Source organism: Cryptomeria japonica, chromosome 3 (genome assembly GCF_030272615.1).
Source record: "Cryptomeria japonica chromosome 3, Sugi_1.0, whole genome shotgun sequence".
NCBI classification, from domain to species: domain Eukaryota; kingdom Viridiplantae; phylum Streptophyta; class Pinopsida; order Cupressales; family Cupressaceae; genus Cryptomeria; species Cryptomeria japonica.
In genome coordinates, this window is record NC_081407.1 from 662,000,725 (window position 1) to 662,017,941 (window position 17,217).

General features: G+C 35.2%; 1 protein-coding gene across 3 annotated transcripts in view; it reads left to right on the plus strand.

Annotated features, from left to right (window-relative positions):
- The window catches only part of LOC131068413 (immune-associated nucleotide-binding protein 9), an 84,681-nt gene extending 69,517 nt beyond the window's left edge, over nt 1–15,164 (plus strand). For all 3 annotated transcript variants that reach the window (XM_058003602.1, XM_058003604.2, XM_058003603.2), the window contains exon 6: nt 14,757–15,164. In XM_058003602.1, the coding sequence (XP_057859585.1) occupies nt 14,757–14,891 (135 nt within the window). In that variant the 3' untranslated portion in view covers nt 14,892–15,164. The remainder of the gene's footprint in view (nt 1–14,756) is intronic.
- The last annotated feature ends 2,053 nt before the right edge of the window (nt 15,165–17,217 follow it).

Genomic DNA, 17,217 nt, shown 5'->3' on the forward strand with positions numbered 1-17,217 from the left:
TGTCAATAGTCAATATTTTTCCATGAGCAGTAGCTCAGCAAAAAAAAATGATCTTGGGTATGAGACCTTTAACCCAAATCCTTTTCTAGTAAAATTTGTCCTTAGGTTTTTCAACAATACTATTATACACATATTTGATCAAGAAAGCTCCAAAGGGGTTGTACTACTAGAACCATTCATCCTCCAAGTGGGGTGAAAAAAAAGAACAACCTCCTAGGAAGGAAGCTAGGGATTGGGCCTCATTCATCAATTGATTTAAGATATGAGAAGGAATGTCCCTATTAACCGACACCTTATCCATATGAATTCTCTAACTATCCTTGTCCTCCTACCACCAGATGCAATCATGAACAAGATTACGGCAACTTTTGATAAGGATCTATTTAATTTTATTGAATTGAGTCATTTGTAATAGGGAAGAATCTTTTAGCCAAGCATCATCCCAAAACCTAGTACTCTTCCCATTTCCCACTATCTTTTTTCCTCCTTCTATAAGAATATCTTTAGTTTTGGAAACATTGTTCTAGATGCAGGAACTAGAGGGTAAATCTTTATCACTAAGAATGTTGCAGCTCCCTGAGCTTTCTTATACTAAGCCATCCTTCATTAATAAAACTGCATACATTATCCCAAGCAACAAGATATAGTCATTTTTTCTTCAATACCCGTCCAAAGGAAGCAATTTTTTTTTTTTTCAATCTTATCAACAACACATCCAGACATCTTAAAAGGAGAGAGGTAGTAGACTGGGATGTTCTATAGGAAGGGTTTGACAAATTGGATTTTACTAGCCAAGCTTAGCAATTTCCTTTTCAAGCTATCTAACTTCTTCTAAAATCTTTCAATGATACCATTCCAAAAGAGAATAGTGGGGGATTTAGAAATAGAAGGCAACCCCAAATAAGAATCAAGTGAGGATGCAACCACACAAGCTATAATTCTTTTGATCTTAGCCTGATGGTCATGGAAACCATTCATAAAGAACAACTTGCTCTTCTTATAATTTATATGTTGACCTAAGATCATAGCATAAGTGTCAAGGGCCTCCTTCCACCCTTTGGCCTTCGATATGCAGGCTTCTCCAAGGATGATCATGTCATCCACAAATTATTGATGTAATATAGGATCCATCGTAGAGGCCACTTTGATACCTTTTAGTATTCAACAACAATAATGAACAAGTAGGGGGAATGAGGGTCCCCTTGATGGAGACCCCTTCCATAGGAGAAGTAACCACTAGGAGACACATTAACCAGAACTAATAACATTGGGGTGGTAACACATGGTGTAATCATCTTTATAAATTTATGCTTAAAGCCAAACTTCTTCACCACTTCAAAGGCGAAGCTCCATGATACTTTATTATAGGCCTTTCCAATATCTAACTTGTAAGCCATACTAGGAATTTTTTTGTGATCCATTGAATGCACAAGTTCATTAGTAGGGATAACCGCATCCATAATATATCTCCCTTTCACAAAGCCTTTATGGTTAGCAGAAGTCATTTTATCTAGCACAAGTTTGAGCCTATTAACAATGACTTCCCACAATATTTTATACAATGTGTTACATAGGCTAGTAGGCCTAAAATCCTTAATGGAGACAACACTATCATTCTTTGGAATTAAATAAATGTACATAGAATTAACTTTCTTGAGGATTTTACTAGACCTGAAGAATTTCTTAACAACATTGAAGATGTCCAAACCAATAACATCCTAGTACTTTTGGAAGAAGGCCAGGGGGAGCCAATCAGGGCCTGGATCCTTATAATCTCCTAAAGAAAAAGTTATTTCTTTAACTTCTTGGAAGGACACCTTGGCATTAAGCAACAACAAGTCCTCATTTGTGATATTTAAAGAATCTTTGACTATTGATATTTTTCTTACTAAAAAATTTAACAAATAGGTAGGCTATTTCCTTCTCATCTTCAGTACTTGAGCCATCATCCTTTAGAAGTTGTCTTATCATATTCCTACTCCTATGATTTATGGTAGATTGGTGAAAAAAATTGGTATTCTTGTCACCATCTGTAAGCCATTGGATCGTTAATTTTTGTTTCCAAAAGACATCTTCTTTCTTGTTTAATCTGAGCCATTTTTCACTTAGTGAAATCTCCTCAAGGGATTCCTCTTGAGTGGCATAGTTATCTTCTGTCTTCTTTTGATTGACTTCCAGGTTAGCAGAAATAGATTTTTTTTGCTCAATCATATTCCCAAAGGAACATATGTTCCAAATGTATAATTTTGTTCTTAATAGTTTTAGTTTTTGGACCACATGATAAATGGAAGTACCATTAATTGGAACATTCCACCACCACTTGACCATGGATCTAAAATATAGATGTAGAGACCACATGATCTCATATATAAAGGGGTAGGATTTTCTCCTTGAAGTATCATCTAAAGACAATAAAATTGCATTATGATTTGAGCCAGAATTTGGGAGGATGCATAGGGCGAGGGAGTCAATATCTTTACAGTTACTCAAAACTAGGACCCTATCCAATCTAACCTGAATAAGGTTTTGAACAAGTCCTCTATTTGACCAAGTGAATTTGTATCTAGCTAGCTGGATGTCAATCATTCCCATCATACAAATAAAGTCTACAAGAGCAATCATACTTTCCGAGTCATTTTCAATACCACCCAATTTCTCAAAGGGATACAGGGGAGACTTAAAATCTCCAGCCATCATCCAGAAATTCAAAGATGAATTTAGGATGAATATCGCTAGCGAAGACCATAGGCTAGCCTAAGGAGATGTTGCATTGGGGGCATAATTTTTTTTGAGATACCACTCAAAGTGGGATCTGAGATCTTTCAACCTAACAATAAGATAATTCTTAAGTTGAGTTCCATAAGGTAGCAATGCCATAAGATGTCCCTTCAACATCACTGGCCAGGAAGGTAGTAGAAGATTAGAAATATTTATCCTCCTTCAGGAAGATTACAGATCTCATCTTCGATTCCTTAGTAGGAAAATGTCAATTTTTTGTTCCATCAACATACACTTTAACATTTGTTTCTTCATAGGGCTATTCAAGACACTCATGTTCCAGGAAAGGATCTCCATTAAAAATAGTAGCAAGGGATCTACTCAGCCTTGAGTAGATCAAGCATCCCCCTCTAAAGAATGGAAGTTATCTCTTATTTTTCTTAGTTTTCGAGAGACAATCTAGGGTCCTCTATCTTCCCCTGCTAACCTCTCTTGCTGCATCCTTGATCCTTGAATCTATCTGCGATGGTATTCCAACTTTATTCTCTCCCCCCTACTTTTGATTTCTTTTTATTTTTATTCTTGGCACCAACTTGGGTCTAGTCTAAATCATCATTTTCCTCGTCAACAAAAAATCTATCTTGACTGCCTAGGTGGCGGCGTAGAAGAAACCCCCAGAATCTATCAGTTTTCTTTCAAGTGAACTAAACCAACTCCTTGTTTCCCCTTAGGAGTTTTGATCATATTTTCCATATTAATATTCTCTTTATTGGGGTTTAGGTATCTTAACACCATTTCCACCTTAGGATCTTTCTGACATACATTGGAAGGAGTCTTACAAAGTTGTGGAGCAAGGTTGTGACCTAGGTCCACCGCCATATCCACAATCAAAGAACCCTTGCACAACACACTATCTATGTTTGTGCTTGGTAGAGGTTTAGGGGCCGTGGATGAGATCTGATCAATCCTTGATGAATAAGCCATCAAAGTATCAATTTGTTTTATCTTTGGCTAAATTTTTCTCAATGTCATTAAGTAGATGGGTTCGGATCCGATAAGAGATCCATAGCTAGATAATTAGTGTGAGTTCTAATTTTATCAACAACATGAGTAGAGGAAGCATTGGGAATATGTTATTTTATAATAGGTTGTTTCTTACATTCATAACAAAGATGACCATATCTCCTCTAAGATTAACAAAAGGTTTTATCACTTTCGTACTCAATGGGTTGGACCTAAGTACCAAGCCTGGAGAGGAGCGTGACTTGAGTCAGCAACACAATATTAATGGCCACATTAAGACATATTATAGCAAGGAGGAGCCTAGAATTGTATTTCCTAACTTCATCCATATATAAGAATTTGCCAAGGACTCAACAATCCATTTAAAAATTCCCAAATTCCAGAACTCCAAGGCTAACCCAGGGAGGCAAATCCAAGTAGGAGCAACTGATCCCAGATCCTTCTAGGAGTCAAGGCCAAGTTTCCACTTGCACAAGGATAAAAAACTATTACTACCATAAGACAATGACCCTTCTGTAAGTATTTTTACCATATCCTCCAGGTTAACAAAACTAAGGAGAAAAAGATTGTTTGCCACAGCATTGGTAGACACGCTACCTTTCAGTTTAGCCCATTCTCTAACCTAATCAATAGAAGGTCAAAATGATAGAAATTTATAGACAAGAGAGAAGCTAATCTCAACAATAGTTGTATTCAATGACACATTAGGAATCTCCATTTGTTGATCCTCCACCACTCACTCTACCTGGGGAGTTGAACACTCAAGGGATTTACCCATTTTATCAGAGCTTCCACCAAGTAATCTATCTATGAATCTAGTAGGTTCCTCATCAGAAAAAAAGGAATCAAGATGGTACTGAGGCAAGGAAGGAGGCATCACATTTTCCTCGACCAAAGAGTTAACTTTTTGAAAGTGCCTAGAAGAAATAAAAAATATCATATGTTCATGCATCGCATGAGATGGGGACTCCAGTAGGGGGGGCCCCTCTGCAACACCCATCAAAAGAAGCATAGGCAAGAAGCAACAAGGAAGTGGGTGAGAGACCACAATTCAAATCTATGAAAAGAGATAGGTCAATGTTGATTAAAATATTTTTGGTGATTTTTAATGTGAAGTGGTCGGAATAAGGCTATTTAATTTTAATTTGTAATGCCTATTAATTTAAAAGATTTAATTTCTTTCTCTTTATTTTTTATTAATGGCTATTTAATTTTTGTATTAATTTTTTTTCTTATTTATATTTATTTATATATTTAAATCTATAAAAAAAAATTCATACTAAGAATAATTTAGATTTGTAAAACTGAAATAGTTTTTGGTGGGAATAAGGCTATTTATTTTTAATCTGTAATGTCTATTAATTTCACAAATTTCATTTCTTTCTATTTATTTATTATCGATAATGGGTTGAGGTTGTAAACTTTATTAATTAAAAAATAATTACATAAATGTACAAATTCAGTTTGGTGTGAGCACCGATAGGAAGGAACTGAATGAAGAAAACCTCTGGTCTTGCCTAAGGAAAAATCCTGGAATTAATTTACCAATCCTTGTTAGCCAGAAATCCGACTTCTTAAGGGATTACAATAATAATTTGAGAAAAACATCTGTTGTCGATAATTTAACCATGACTTCTACATAATGGATCTGAGTAGTATGTGAAGCCTTCATATGGTGAGGGTGAGGGAGGAGACCAAGGATTTGTTTGAGTGTTGATCGATCGGGGGTGAGCGAACTGGATTCTGCATGTTGCAAACATAGAGAAATACTATCCTGCAAACTAAAAGTTAGGGTACCTTTTAACCATGTAAAACTAAGAGACAAAGTTAGCTGCCTACATTGGCTCCACCTGAAATCGGAGCCCCTTAATGTTCTCAGAATAAGGTTTTATATCAAAATTACCTACTATTACAATAATAATATGGAATGAACCAGGGCCATGACGGTCGTGGCCAAAAAATCAAGAGAGTTGATGGTTTCCAATGCCCCCCCCCCCACATGATCCCCTATACATGAAGGTGATAATGTAATCAGAAATATTAATAGGGGTATCTACAACATATTACCTTTAACCACATGGAATGCAAGTGTGTTTATATATTTGCCTTGCATTATATGAACATGCTTGTAGCTATGTGTGTATACTTATGCTGAGATAGATACATCATTAATACACCCTATAGCATAAAATTTTAGATTATCTACAACCTAGAATCAAATGTACAAATATGGTAAATCTTCTATAAAGATGTATTGCATATCATTGAAGTAGTATTAAGAATCTTTGTATAATAATATATATCTTGAACGTCTGATACTATAAACATATCTTCAAAAGATAAGTCATCTCTTATCTAGAAACAAAAAAACATAAAAGTTTTTTATACGAACTAGCTATGCATAGATTAACCAAAATATCTCATCCCCTACTTACTCAAAAGGCAAGCCCTTTCCCTCGAGCCCATGCCTGTTCCGATCGAGAACCCTTTGGCGATTCAGAAGATTTCAGATTCTCCATCTCGGCTATCATGTCCATGTTGAGACCTTCGTCCTAAAGGTATATAGCCAGCCAATGGCTATAAGGAGGAATTTTCACATTGAACCACCACATGAGGAAGTTGACATTCCTTTGGATGATGGGCCTTCTATTGGGAAACTTCACAGTATTATCATGAATCAGTATTGGGAACCAAGGAACCTAGCGGTTGTTTGACATGAAAATATAATAATTCCTTGGCTTGGGGGCCAAGAGATTAGAAGTAACATTCATCATTACTCGGTCAAGCTCTATGAGAATGCTATTCTTAAAAACCTTTAAACATAATTCCCTGATGAAATCCCTATTAGGCTCGAAAATGAGTACTACGGCTAGGAACATAGAGGAAATATCAGAATTTGCTCTGGTCCTATCCTCAATGGTGATGAAATCTTCCCCTAAAATTTGAGTAATCCCGCTGACGACCAGATCATGAGGATATTTCTAGAGGCCTATCAACCAAGCTACCTTTATTTCCCCAGAGATGGTCATTTATCTTTTATAGCTCGAGAGCTTGAGTATAGTGTCCATGATATTTTGAATTTTTCTTAGGAGAGAATGAAGATATAGAGAAAAACTAGTTTTTATAAAGCTAGAGGCCTATCTCGAAAGTCAGGTGTGAAGGTGAAATGAATTTAATTGAGAATGAGCTGGAATGATTAAAACATTGGAGATAGTACTTTCTTGAGAGGCTTATCACAAAGAAATGAATGCAAGACCATCCTCAAGATTCCATCATTCAATATTGCACATGCTTAGTGTCTGGTTAATATATGCATGATTGGCATGTGCGAAGATGAATGACACAACTCAGCCAGCGAGGTGAAATTCTCAGAAGAAGGTATGACTGGGTTTCACAATTTTAAGTGGATTAATGAGGTGGATTAATGAGTGTCGATAGATGTCATTTTCAAAATAATGATGGGGGAGGAAGATATCACAATTATGGTTAGGATCACCGAGACACTGATTTCTTGACAATCTCCATTGAAATAGCTTAAGCCTTGAGGGTGGGAAGGTGGGTGGGTGTCGAGACTATAAATATATGTGATATCTATACCTATATATACCTATTTATATATACATACATTTATATATATATATATATATATATCATCTAATGCCTGAATGAAATGGAGGCATTGCCTTATCAGGCAGAGCATTGGTTTTGCTTAGGATTTTGAGCTCCACACCATATGCTCCTAAGTTAGCAAGCTCAAATGCTTTGTTGTTTCCTTGTTTAAATGTTATGTTATCTAAATTTTAATGAGAAGAAGCTATAAAACCATAATATGGCATTATATATAAAACATTGGATGAGGACCTAGGATAGAGCTTCAGGGAAGATGAATGCGATCAGCTCCCAAGTTAGTTAACTCATCAGCCCTTTTGTTTCCTTCCCAATAGATGTGGTTGATCGTAAATCTCTCGAAACCTTTGCATAAATAAATGGCCCATATCAATAGTGATTTGAGTCTCTAGTTGGGCATACTACCTTTTCATAGAGCATTGATAATAATTGCTGAGTCCCCTTCAATTTCCAATTTTTTCACTCTGGTCTTTCTGCAAATATTAAGGCCTTCAAGCAAGGCAGCCAATTCTGCCCAATTATTAGTCTTATTACCTATTGGGTAAGCCTTGAGGGAAATTTCCTTCCCTTCCCAGTTATGGATAGACAATCCTATCCCTGCCACCCCTGGGTTGCCTCTGGAAGCCCCATCAAAGTTTACCTTGGGCCATCCCTCACCTAGGGGTTGCCACTTACATTCAGCTCTTTTTCTTAAATTAACTTTAGGACCATCCCCAATATAGGGTTGGATAGATAGTCCCTTCCATTTCCCCTTCATCTTCTCATCCCAATAAGTTACTATGGCATTCTTCTTTAGACCAAAGTTGATCATACTGTTGATTTTTTTTATCATAGCAGCCTCAATTTTATTGATTACCCATTTCACCTCTAATTTTTCATCTTTGAAAAGACATCTATTCCTTTCCTTCCACAATTCCCAAATTATGGTAGATGGAAGAGATATCCATAATCCTTCAAATAGACAACCTCTTCTTAGGATGGGCTAGGCTTTGAGCATTCCTAAAATAATTTGAGGAAAGGCGGAGGACCAGCCTAGTTTCTAGGTAAACCACACGCAACATTTGTTTGCATAGTTGTAGTTAACGAGGAGGTGATTTGTGTCCTCTTCATCCTTTTCACATAGAGGGCATCTACTGGGTCCCTCATACCCCATCCTTCTAAAATTTTTAGTAGTCAAGAACTTTTTCTGGAGAGCAAGCCACTTGAAGAATCCAGCCTTGGGTAGGGAGTATCTATCCTAGCAGAGTTTTAGAGGTAGCTCTATCTTGGGTCTAAGTTGAGCTTTAGTGATGTGATTATACCCATCCTTGGAGTTGTATTCTCCATTCTTGGAGCCATCCCAAAAAAGCCTATCCTTGCCTAGACTAAAGGAAATGTTTCTATCTTTTAGGATTGCCATGAGTTTATCTTTATCCCTTACAGGGATATCCTCATATTCTGTAACTATCTATTTCCACCCCGCTCCATCCTCTAAGGGAGAAATGTAGTTCCCAATAAATTTCTCTTTGTTTCATTCTAGGAGTGCTCTTGTAGGCCCAAAATCGTCGATTTTCTTGATCGCCTTATACCCTGTCAGAGAGTCTGACCAAAATAAGGCATCTTCCTGTGACCCTAGGTTCCATGTGAGTTTATCTGTGATAATATTTCTGCATTCCAGCATAAAGTTCCATATGCGAGAACCTCTAGGCGGATTGATTTCTCTAAATATTTGGATAATGTTGTCTTCTTTAAGGTATTTATGGTACAAGATTCTTGCCCATTTTAAATGGGGGTGTTTGAACATTCTCCATACTAGTTTTGCCCCTAGGGCACTGCTTTGGTCACAGATATTTTTAATCCTAGCTCCTCCTTATTTTGGTCTACAAATCCTATCCCAAGATAGGAGTGATATTTTCTTATCATCATTGGTACCTTTCCAAAAGAAATTTCTAAGGTATTTATTTAGCTCATTCCATTTTTTAACCGATAAATTATGACAAGATAGTTGGTAAATGGGCATTGCTGCCAGAATTGATTTGACCAAGGTTTCCCTTCCTACAGAGGAGAGCCATTTCCCTTTCCAAGTGTTAATTCTCTTCTTGATTTTTCCACCATGTGATCCCAAGACTTAGATGTCCTACTCCCCTTATCCAAAGGGAAGCCTAAATATTTGCAAGGGAGGAGACCAGGCTTGATCTCAAGACCCTGCATATCTCTTTCTCGGATGTAGTTTCTATGTTGAACATGAACACTTCTGACTTCTCCAAATTGACCTCTTGACCCAAGGCTTCCATGTAGGCTTTGAGGATACCTTTGAAGGCCCTTTCTTCCCTAATGTTGCCCTGATCAAAAAGCATTGTATCATGTATGAATCACCAGTGGGTAATGGCTATATGTGTGATTCCACCCTCTTCCCTAGCCTTTGAGATAGACCTATCAAGATCCTCTGCCATAATGATGAAGAGGGAAGGAGACATTGGGTCTCCTTGCCTAAGTCCCCTAGAGCTACTAAAAAAACCTTTAGGTGAGCCATTGACCAGGACAAAAAAATTGGGGGTGGATATGCATTCAAAGATAAGGTTGATCCAAGTTTTGGCAAAGCTAAATGCTTCCAAACATTTGCATAAAAATATCCAATCCACTTTGCCATATGCTTTACTAATATCTAATTTGACCAACATGCTTGGTGCTCCATTATGTGGACCGAATGAATAGCTTCTTGAGCTATAATTACCCCATCATAGATTGATCTATCGGGCACAAAGCCTGTTTGTTCTTTGCTAATAATGATAGGGAGAAGTTTCTGAAGTCTAGTTGCTACAGTTTTGGTAAGTAGTTTATAAGGGTATTACACAAGGCTATGGGCCTATATTCATGAAAGCTATCAGGTTTCTCTTTTTTTGGAATCAAAACTAAGAAGGTATTGTTGATTTTCTTAAGGATCTTACCTGATTTTCTAACACCCTCTAAGGCCTCCATGATCTCTCGACCCATAAAACCCCAGCATTTTTGGAAGAGACTAGTTGGGAAGCCATCTAGGCTCGGACCCTTATCTAGGTTCATTTTCATGAGGGCACATTTAACCTCCTCCTCTATAAATTTCTTAAGCAAACATCTATTTTGTTCTGCATCAATGAGTTTTGGAATATTTCTAATTTTATTAGGTTGGCCTCTAAGGTTGGAACCAACTATATTTTTAAGGATTTCTTCAAAAAACCTTACTGCTTCCTCTACCACATCTGACGGGTCTACCAGATTTACTCCATGATAGTTCTTAATGTTAGAGATTCGGTTTACCCATCTTTTCTATTTGGTACTGTTATGAAAGAACTTTGTGTTGCGATCTCTATCTTTCAACCACATTTCTCTCAATTTTTGTCTCGAGAAGATTTATTCTTTTGCTAGAATCTCTTCATGCTCTTTTATTAATACTTTTCCTTCAAGAAGAGAGGTTCATCCATCCCTTGATCCAAAACTTCCCTGTTAACATTATTGAGGTCTATTTCTACTAAAAGTTTCTTATCAAAGATATTACCAAAATTATCTCGATTCCACTCCAAGAGCCTCCTTTTGATTAACTTCACTTTGTTTGCAACAATATACATCTTTGAACCCGAGAATATTAATTCACTCCACCATTATTCAATTAGGTTGATGATGTTATCATCCTTATACCACATTTTATCAAATTTGAATAGGAATTTTCTTGGACCTTGTTTTGCCAGAATGTTAAGTTGGAGTGGATAATGGTCAGAACAAGATAAAGGTAGAATCTCTGCTTCCATAGTGTAATTGAAATTCATAAGCCCCCCATGAATAAAAAATATGTCTATCTTTTCAGAAATATTGCTAAAGCCCTTCCTTCTGTTCTTCTATGTAAAGGTGTTCTTTGTTGTCTGGATTTTCAACAAAGAATTCCTATTAATCCAATCAATGAAATCAAGTGCCACAATAGGTAACTTATTACTACCTCCTCTATTGTTTGATGCCTTAGTGATGGCATTGAAATATCCTCAAATAATACACATCTCATTTAGATTGTTTCTTAAGAAAGTCTCAAGTTCTATCCAGACTTTGAACTTTATCCCTATTTTGAATAGGGCCATATACATTGATCAGGTTAAATCTTAACTTATTATTGTGGCAGTTTACCTTTCCACCTATCCAATTTTGTTTTATCTCTAATGGTGTAAAAGAGGAATATCCAGGATCCCAGATGATTGCTAAGCCTCCTAAAGCCCCATGTGTTGGGGAATACTTCACTTTTCTAAAACCTAATTTCTTCTCAAAGAGGTCTATCTCGGTTGGGTTCATTTTAGTTTCTTGGATTATAATTATGTCTAGTTTTGATTCAGAAATACAGTGTTTTATGATACGCTACTTGTTAGGGGCATTCATGCCCCTAACATTCCATGATAAGAGTTTCATGGCTCTGTGGGGAGGAACTTCCCCTCCCCTACATTAAATAGTGATGAAATTTTGGATTGGCCCATAACTTCCCCATCCTTGGCTCTTAATTCAGCAAGGGATCTCCTACCTTTCATTTTGATGGACTTTGCACAGTCAGAAGAGTCTTTGGTCTCCTCTAAATTATGAATGCCTAAAATTTTTGGGTTCTCATTTTCCAAATTATCTAGGTCAATGAACAATTCTTTTGTTTCCATATTAACTCTTGCATGATCCACTAAATTTTTCACTTATAGCTCCCTCTGCCTTTCCAATTCTTTGGAGTCATAAACCTCATCAACAAACTATTCCATTAGGTCATTAACTACTTCTTCCCCAATAAAGCTGGAAATAATGTTGACTCCCCTTTCTACTTGTTCTCTCTCTTCCACTTCTGCCACCATTGAATCAATATTCTAGGGTGGTCTATTTTCCTTTACCCCCCAACTTTCCTCCATATCCTTATCTTGTGTTGTCAACTGTTCTTGCTCGGATCCTTTATCCTTAACAGGGGGACACATTTCCTTCACCAATGGTTGCTCTGAAAGGGATAATTTTCCTTCTATTGAATGCCCCAGGGGGATCACTATTTCCTTCCCTGAGCCTATGCTTAATCCAAAGTTAATATTTAGGTTTTCCCTTTGAGTGCATATAAACGGCAGTTCCTTCTGCACTAGTGGCTCACTAATCTCCCCATCTTCTAAATCTTGTTCCTTGCTCCAAGGTTCAATTGTTTTGTCATAACTACTTCCAAAGGTGGGAGGAAGGGGGAGTTTGTCTTCCTATTCAAGGAGTCCTTACATGAGGACTCATAGTATCGATCCAATGTCATATCAATTGCAGAGGCTTGATGCTTATTTTCTATTTTTAAAGACTCATCGCCTTCCAGAGTGAAACACCCAATTCCTTCCATGAATTTAATTTTGACACCCTCTTTATTATGTTTTAACCGAGGGTATGACATCATAGGTGAGGTTATCCTGGGAATATCATCTACGATGGGGCCATTATAAAAGGAAGGTTCAACATTTAAAATGTGGTTATTGATTTTTAAAATTATGTTTTTTAAACTTTTGATATTGATATCCATATTCACCATGTGAACTTTGTTTGAGAATTTAAAAGGGTTTTTTTTGACACTTTCGAATCTCCCTAAGTTATTGCCTATCATTCTTAAGATTTATATATTACAAAGTTCTACTGGTAAGTTATCAATTGATATTGCTCCATTTACCATAAAATATTTTAAACGGGATGGATCAAAAAGCGGTTGCCATTCCCAACATTCTAAGTAAAAACCCTTATATGTCAGAATATCCCCATTCATAACCCTATTTCTCAAATCTAGATTGCTACAGCCTATTGAAAGGAAATTATCAGGGCAGATGTCGATACTTACCAGGCCCTGAAAGGATGTCTTTAACCATTCAGTGATTTGTTCAACTGGGGTACCTATACCTTCCCATCGAGCAAAGATGATGAATTCTTTACAGTGCCTCTGATGCTTTGTTAGGATTTGATTGTCAATTTCTATCACTAGCCTTTCCTCTGTGGCTGATGGAGGCATTGATTGATAACCCTTAATTTGTTTATCCTTCGATGGTTTCTGATGGTGGTGTAGGGAATGTCTAGATAGGGTTTCCTTGCCCCATGAATTCTTCTCTATAATTTTTTTTCAGAGAGTGTTTCCCCGGTTTATGGTTCTGTCTATATGGGTAGGTTTCAAAAAACCCTTCTCCGTATAACACAGTGGACGATGGTCATGGCATACTGGTTGACGATTCACCCCACTTGTTGGGCATTTGGGTTGCTTGTGTCCAACCTTCTGCCAGTTCTAGTCATCAGTGTTTAGGGGAGGAGGGGGAGCCCTTCCCATATCTATCAGCGAATATTTGGTCTTCGCAAAAAAGGTCTATTGATCTTGCATTTTTGCTGCTTCTGAGATAAGACTATTGCCATCATCCTAGTGTCTGCTAGCAAGAACAAAAAAACGATTTGGATTGCACAGATGGTTGCCATAAGGAGGCCTCGAAAGCAGGTTAGATGTCACATTGGAATTGTGAAAATTATTCACATGCAGAGCCATGTTTTCCCTACTTATCTATAATAATGACATATTATTTTTAATGGGTATTTTATTTTTTGTTTTATTTTCTTTTTCTTATTTATATTTATTTATATATTTAAATGTATAAAAAAAACTAATGTTAAGAATAATTTAGATTTATTAAAATGAAATGGTTTTTTTTTTTTTTTTTAAATTGGTTTTCACCAACTAAGCTTCATACACACAATGTCACCAAAGGTAGCTATTACAAAACAAATTTATTTATCTAGTATATTTATTAATCACACTCTAAAATCTAGATACATTTTAGACTTTACTATCTATACCCACCATTTTCTTCTGATATAATATATTTTAATAAAATCTAATCAGTTATTATAAATAACAATTTCCAAGAAAAAGAATTAAAACTAATGAAAATCAACCTTTGTTAACTGTGAAGCATAGTATTTAGGTACGGACGCTATACTACTTAAGATTTGAAAGTATATGCAATATTAAAACGGTATAAGAGAATTAATTTTATCTCAGAGAAAAAATGTAAATGTGGTTACTTCCGGTGTGATTTATCTTTATTCTCAAACTAATCAAAATGCTTCCATCGTGATGAACTTTTACTTGAAGATTAGCCTGCTCCAAAATTACATCTATATTTCATATAATTGAAAACTTGAGAGAAAGATATTCAGGTTCTGTTCTGCTTACACCACCTAAAACCTTAAAACCTTGCTGTTGTTAAAATGTTTTCAATCACGAGAACGACTAAATATTTTCTTTCAAGTAGTTCATCTCTATCGTTTTTCGCAGTTGTAAAGAGAAATTGGTATATTTGAGTATTCAGATTATACATCGATTTTTCGTCTTCTGAAAATTCAATACTGTCATGTGGTTTCAGATGGCGCAGAACATGAACTCTATGCAACAGAAGATGGATGGAATGGACCAGAATTCGAGGCAGACAATACAATCTCTGCAAGATCAAATTAATTCCCTTCAAAGAAGTAGATATGGATACTATCGTTATTACTGAAAACGGGTCATGGGGAACAAAGAAGCTTCAGAAGGGAGGAATTCGATAGAGTCCAGAATCCCAAGCATGATGGATGGTTAGATTGATGCCTACGTATCAGGGAATAAACATCTATATTATGTGCTACGAACACTCCAGTTATGAACATAAAATGAAATGCTTCATTTGATAATTATAATCTATGCCATTATATGAGCTATGGGTTATTTGAGTGAAGTTGGGATTGTAGTTTATAATTATTTAATAAATAAAACAAAAATATATTCAACAATATTTATCTTTGTCATTTTTTCTTTATAGGCACAAAATTTTCATGAGGTTTATGTTTAAGTCTATCATGAAGATCAAACGCCTTCATTATATGAGGGTAGTGGCGATGTTTGTATATTTATCTAGGATCTATCATAATTAAGTAATCTTTCTTATGTTGATTACTATAAGTACTAGAGTCGAAACAAAATAAGAATTAAAAATAATATTGAAAATTTATTATTTCAATTTTATTTAAATTTTTAATAGAGTGGAAAAAGATAGGTCATCAATAAATAATGTTTGAATGTATTTTGTTCATTTAATTAGAATCTACTTGTTCAAATTAAGATCCAAGCTTTTGAAAATAAAAGATTTTATTTCAATTTATAAGGTTTCGGTGAAAAGAATGAATGGTTAGGATTCAATGTCAAATAACAAGTTTATCTCATTAAAGGTGAAGTTGATGAGAATAGATGTTGTAAAATAGCTCTATTTCTACATGTTCAAACCCTTTTTAGAAGCCTAGGTAGCATGAAAACATTCTTAAAGTGTTGTTTCACCATGATATGATATTATTTATATTGAGGATGAAACTTGGATGGAATAGTAGTTATGTTTGAACTGATGGTGGTTCAATAGATTAATACTATGCATAATTCATAATTGATGGACATATTTCATCTTATTAGACCTTCAATTTTCTATTTAGAATATGGTAAACTTATAGTTAAGTAGTTGTGTCTTGATCCATTCATTAATGACATAATTTTATATTAGATGATTTGATATATCCTTTGACGTTTTAGGTTATTACATAGTATTTTGATGTTAGATTCTCCATTTCATCATTATTTATGGGTTTTTGATATATTTCATGCACTAATTTGACTTGGATCAAGCAAATATGGTTTTTTTCGGACAAGATGATTAAATTGGATTATTTCAATTTCTATGTGATTCACATAAGTATTTAAATTAATGAAATGATCTTTAATGGTGCATAAGATATGTTAAAAATTGATGAATGATTATAATTTTATTTTAAAAAATGTTGTTTATAAGGAATTGAATATTAGCAAATTTGTTTGTGATGATTATTTGAATTAGGTGGTGAATATGGTTATTGATTAAATATATTTTTATTTGTATAACATTAACTATTATTTTTACTAAGATGAGCTAACAATCATAATTGCATATGGAAAAATTTCATTGCCAATTCAACTTGAGAGATCACATATTAATGTTGCAAATATAGAGGAGTATGTAGTCATTGATGCCAACCCATGTTACACTCATGTTATAACTATTGATCCTTCAAGCTAATGCTCAAATTAACAATCTTGTGGGAAGTTCTATGAATGGGGGATGAATTGCACTTCACAAAACAACCTTTGAGATTTAGAAGTTGGCTCTTCATTCATGGCTTTCTGGGAGTGAGAAAGGTGGGAGATAAAATAACATAAAGGAATTCTAAGGCAATGCGCTAAAGATTTTATAGTACTTTAATGTTTCCCTTCTTCGAGAAAACAAAACAAATAGTGGAACTCCTAAATATTGAAATAGAATGCCATAGACTATTCATTATTGGGAGGAAAACAAAGTACATAAGGTCTTGTAGACAATTAGCATAATATTTGGATCCTTCGATGAATAAGGATGCATTAAGGCTCGCTAGAACATTGACTATATCGATTATCTTGCTACAATATCCACTTCCTATGTATTTTTCTCAACAAATGACATAATATAACTTCAAATTATAAAAATTACAAATGATTCAAAGAGTATAAAAGAGGATTCAATGAACTGCAAGTTTATGCTATAATTATAAAAGTTGTAAAGCATAGTAATTAATAGTTACATTCATTTGAAATTACAGAGCCATAAATTTTTCCATTAAAAAAAAAAAGAAAAAAAGTAGAGGCAAATTGGGAACTGTCTGATATGTTTTCTGTCATTGTTTAATCAAATACAAAGATAGGGTTTGAGAATAGCTAATTATAACTATTCTTCAAAAAAATTAGTGAGCCCTATATTACAATGTGCCCATAGGCTTATATAAAATAAAATA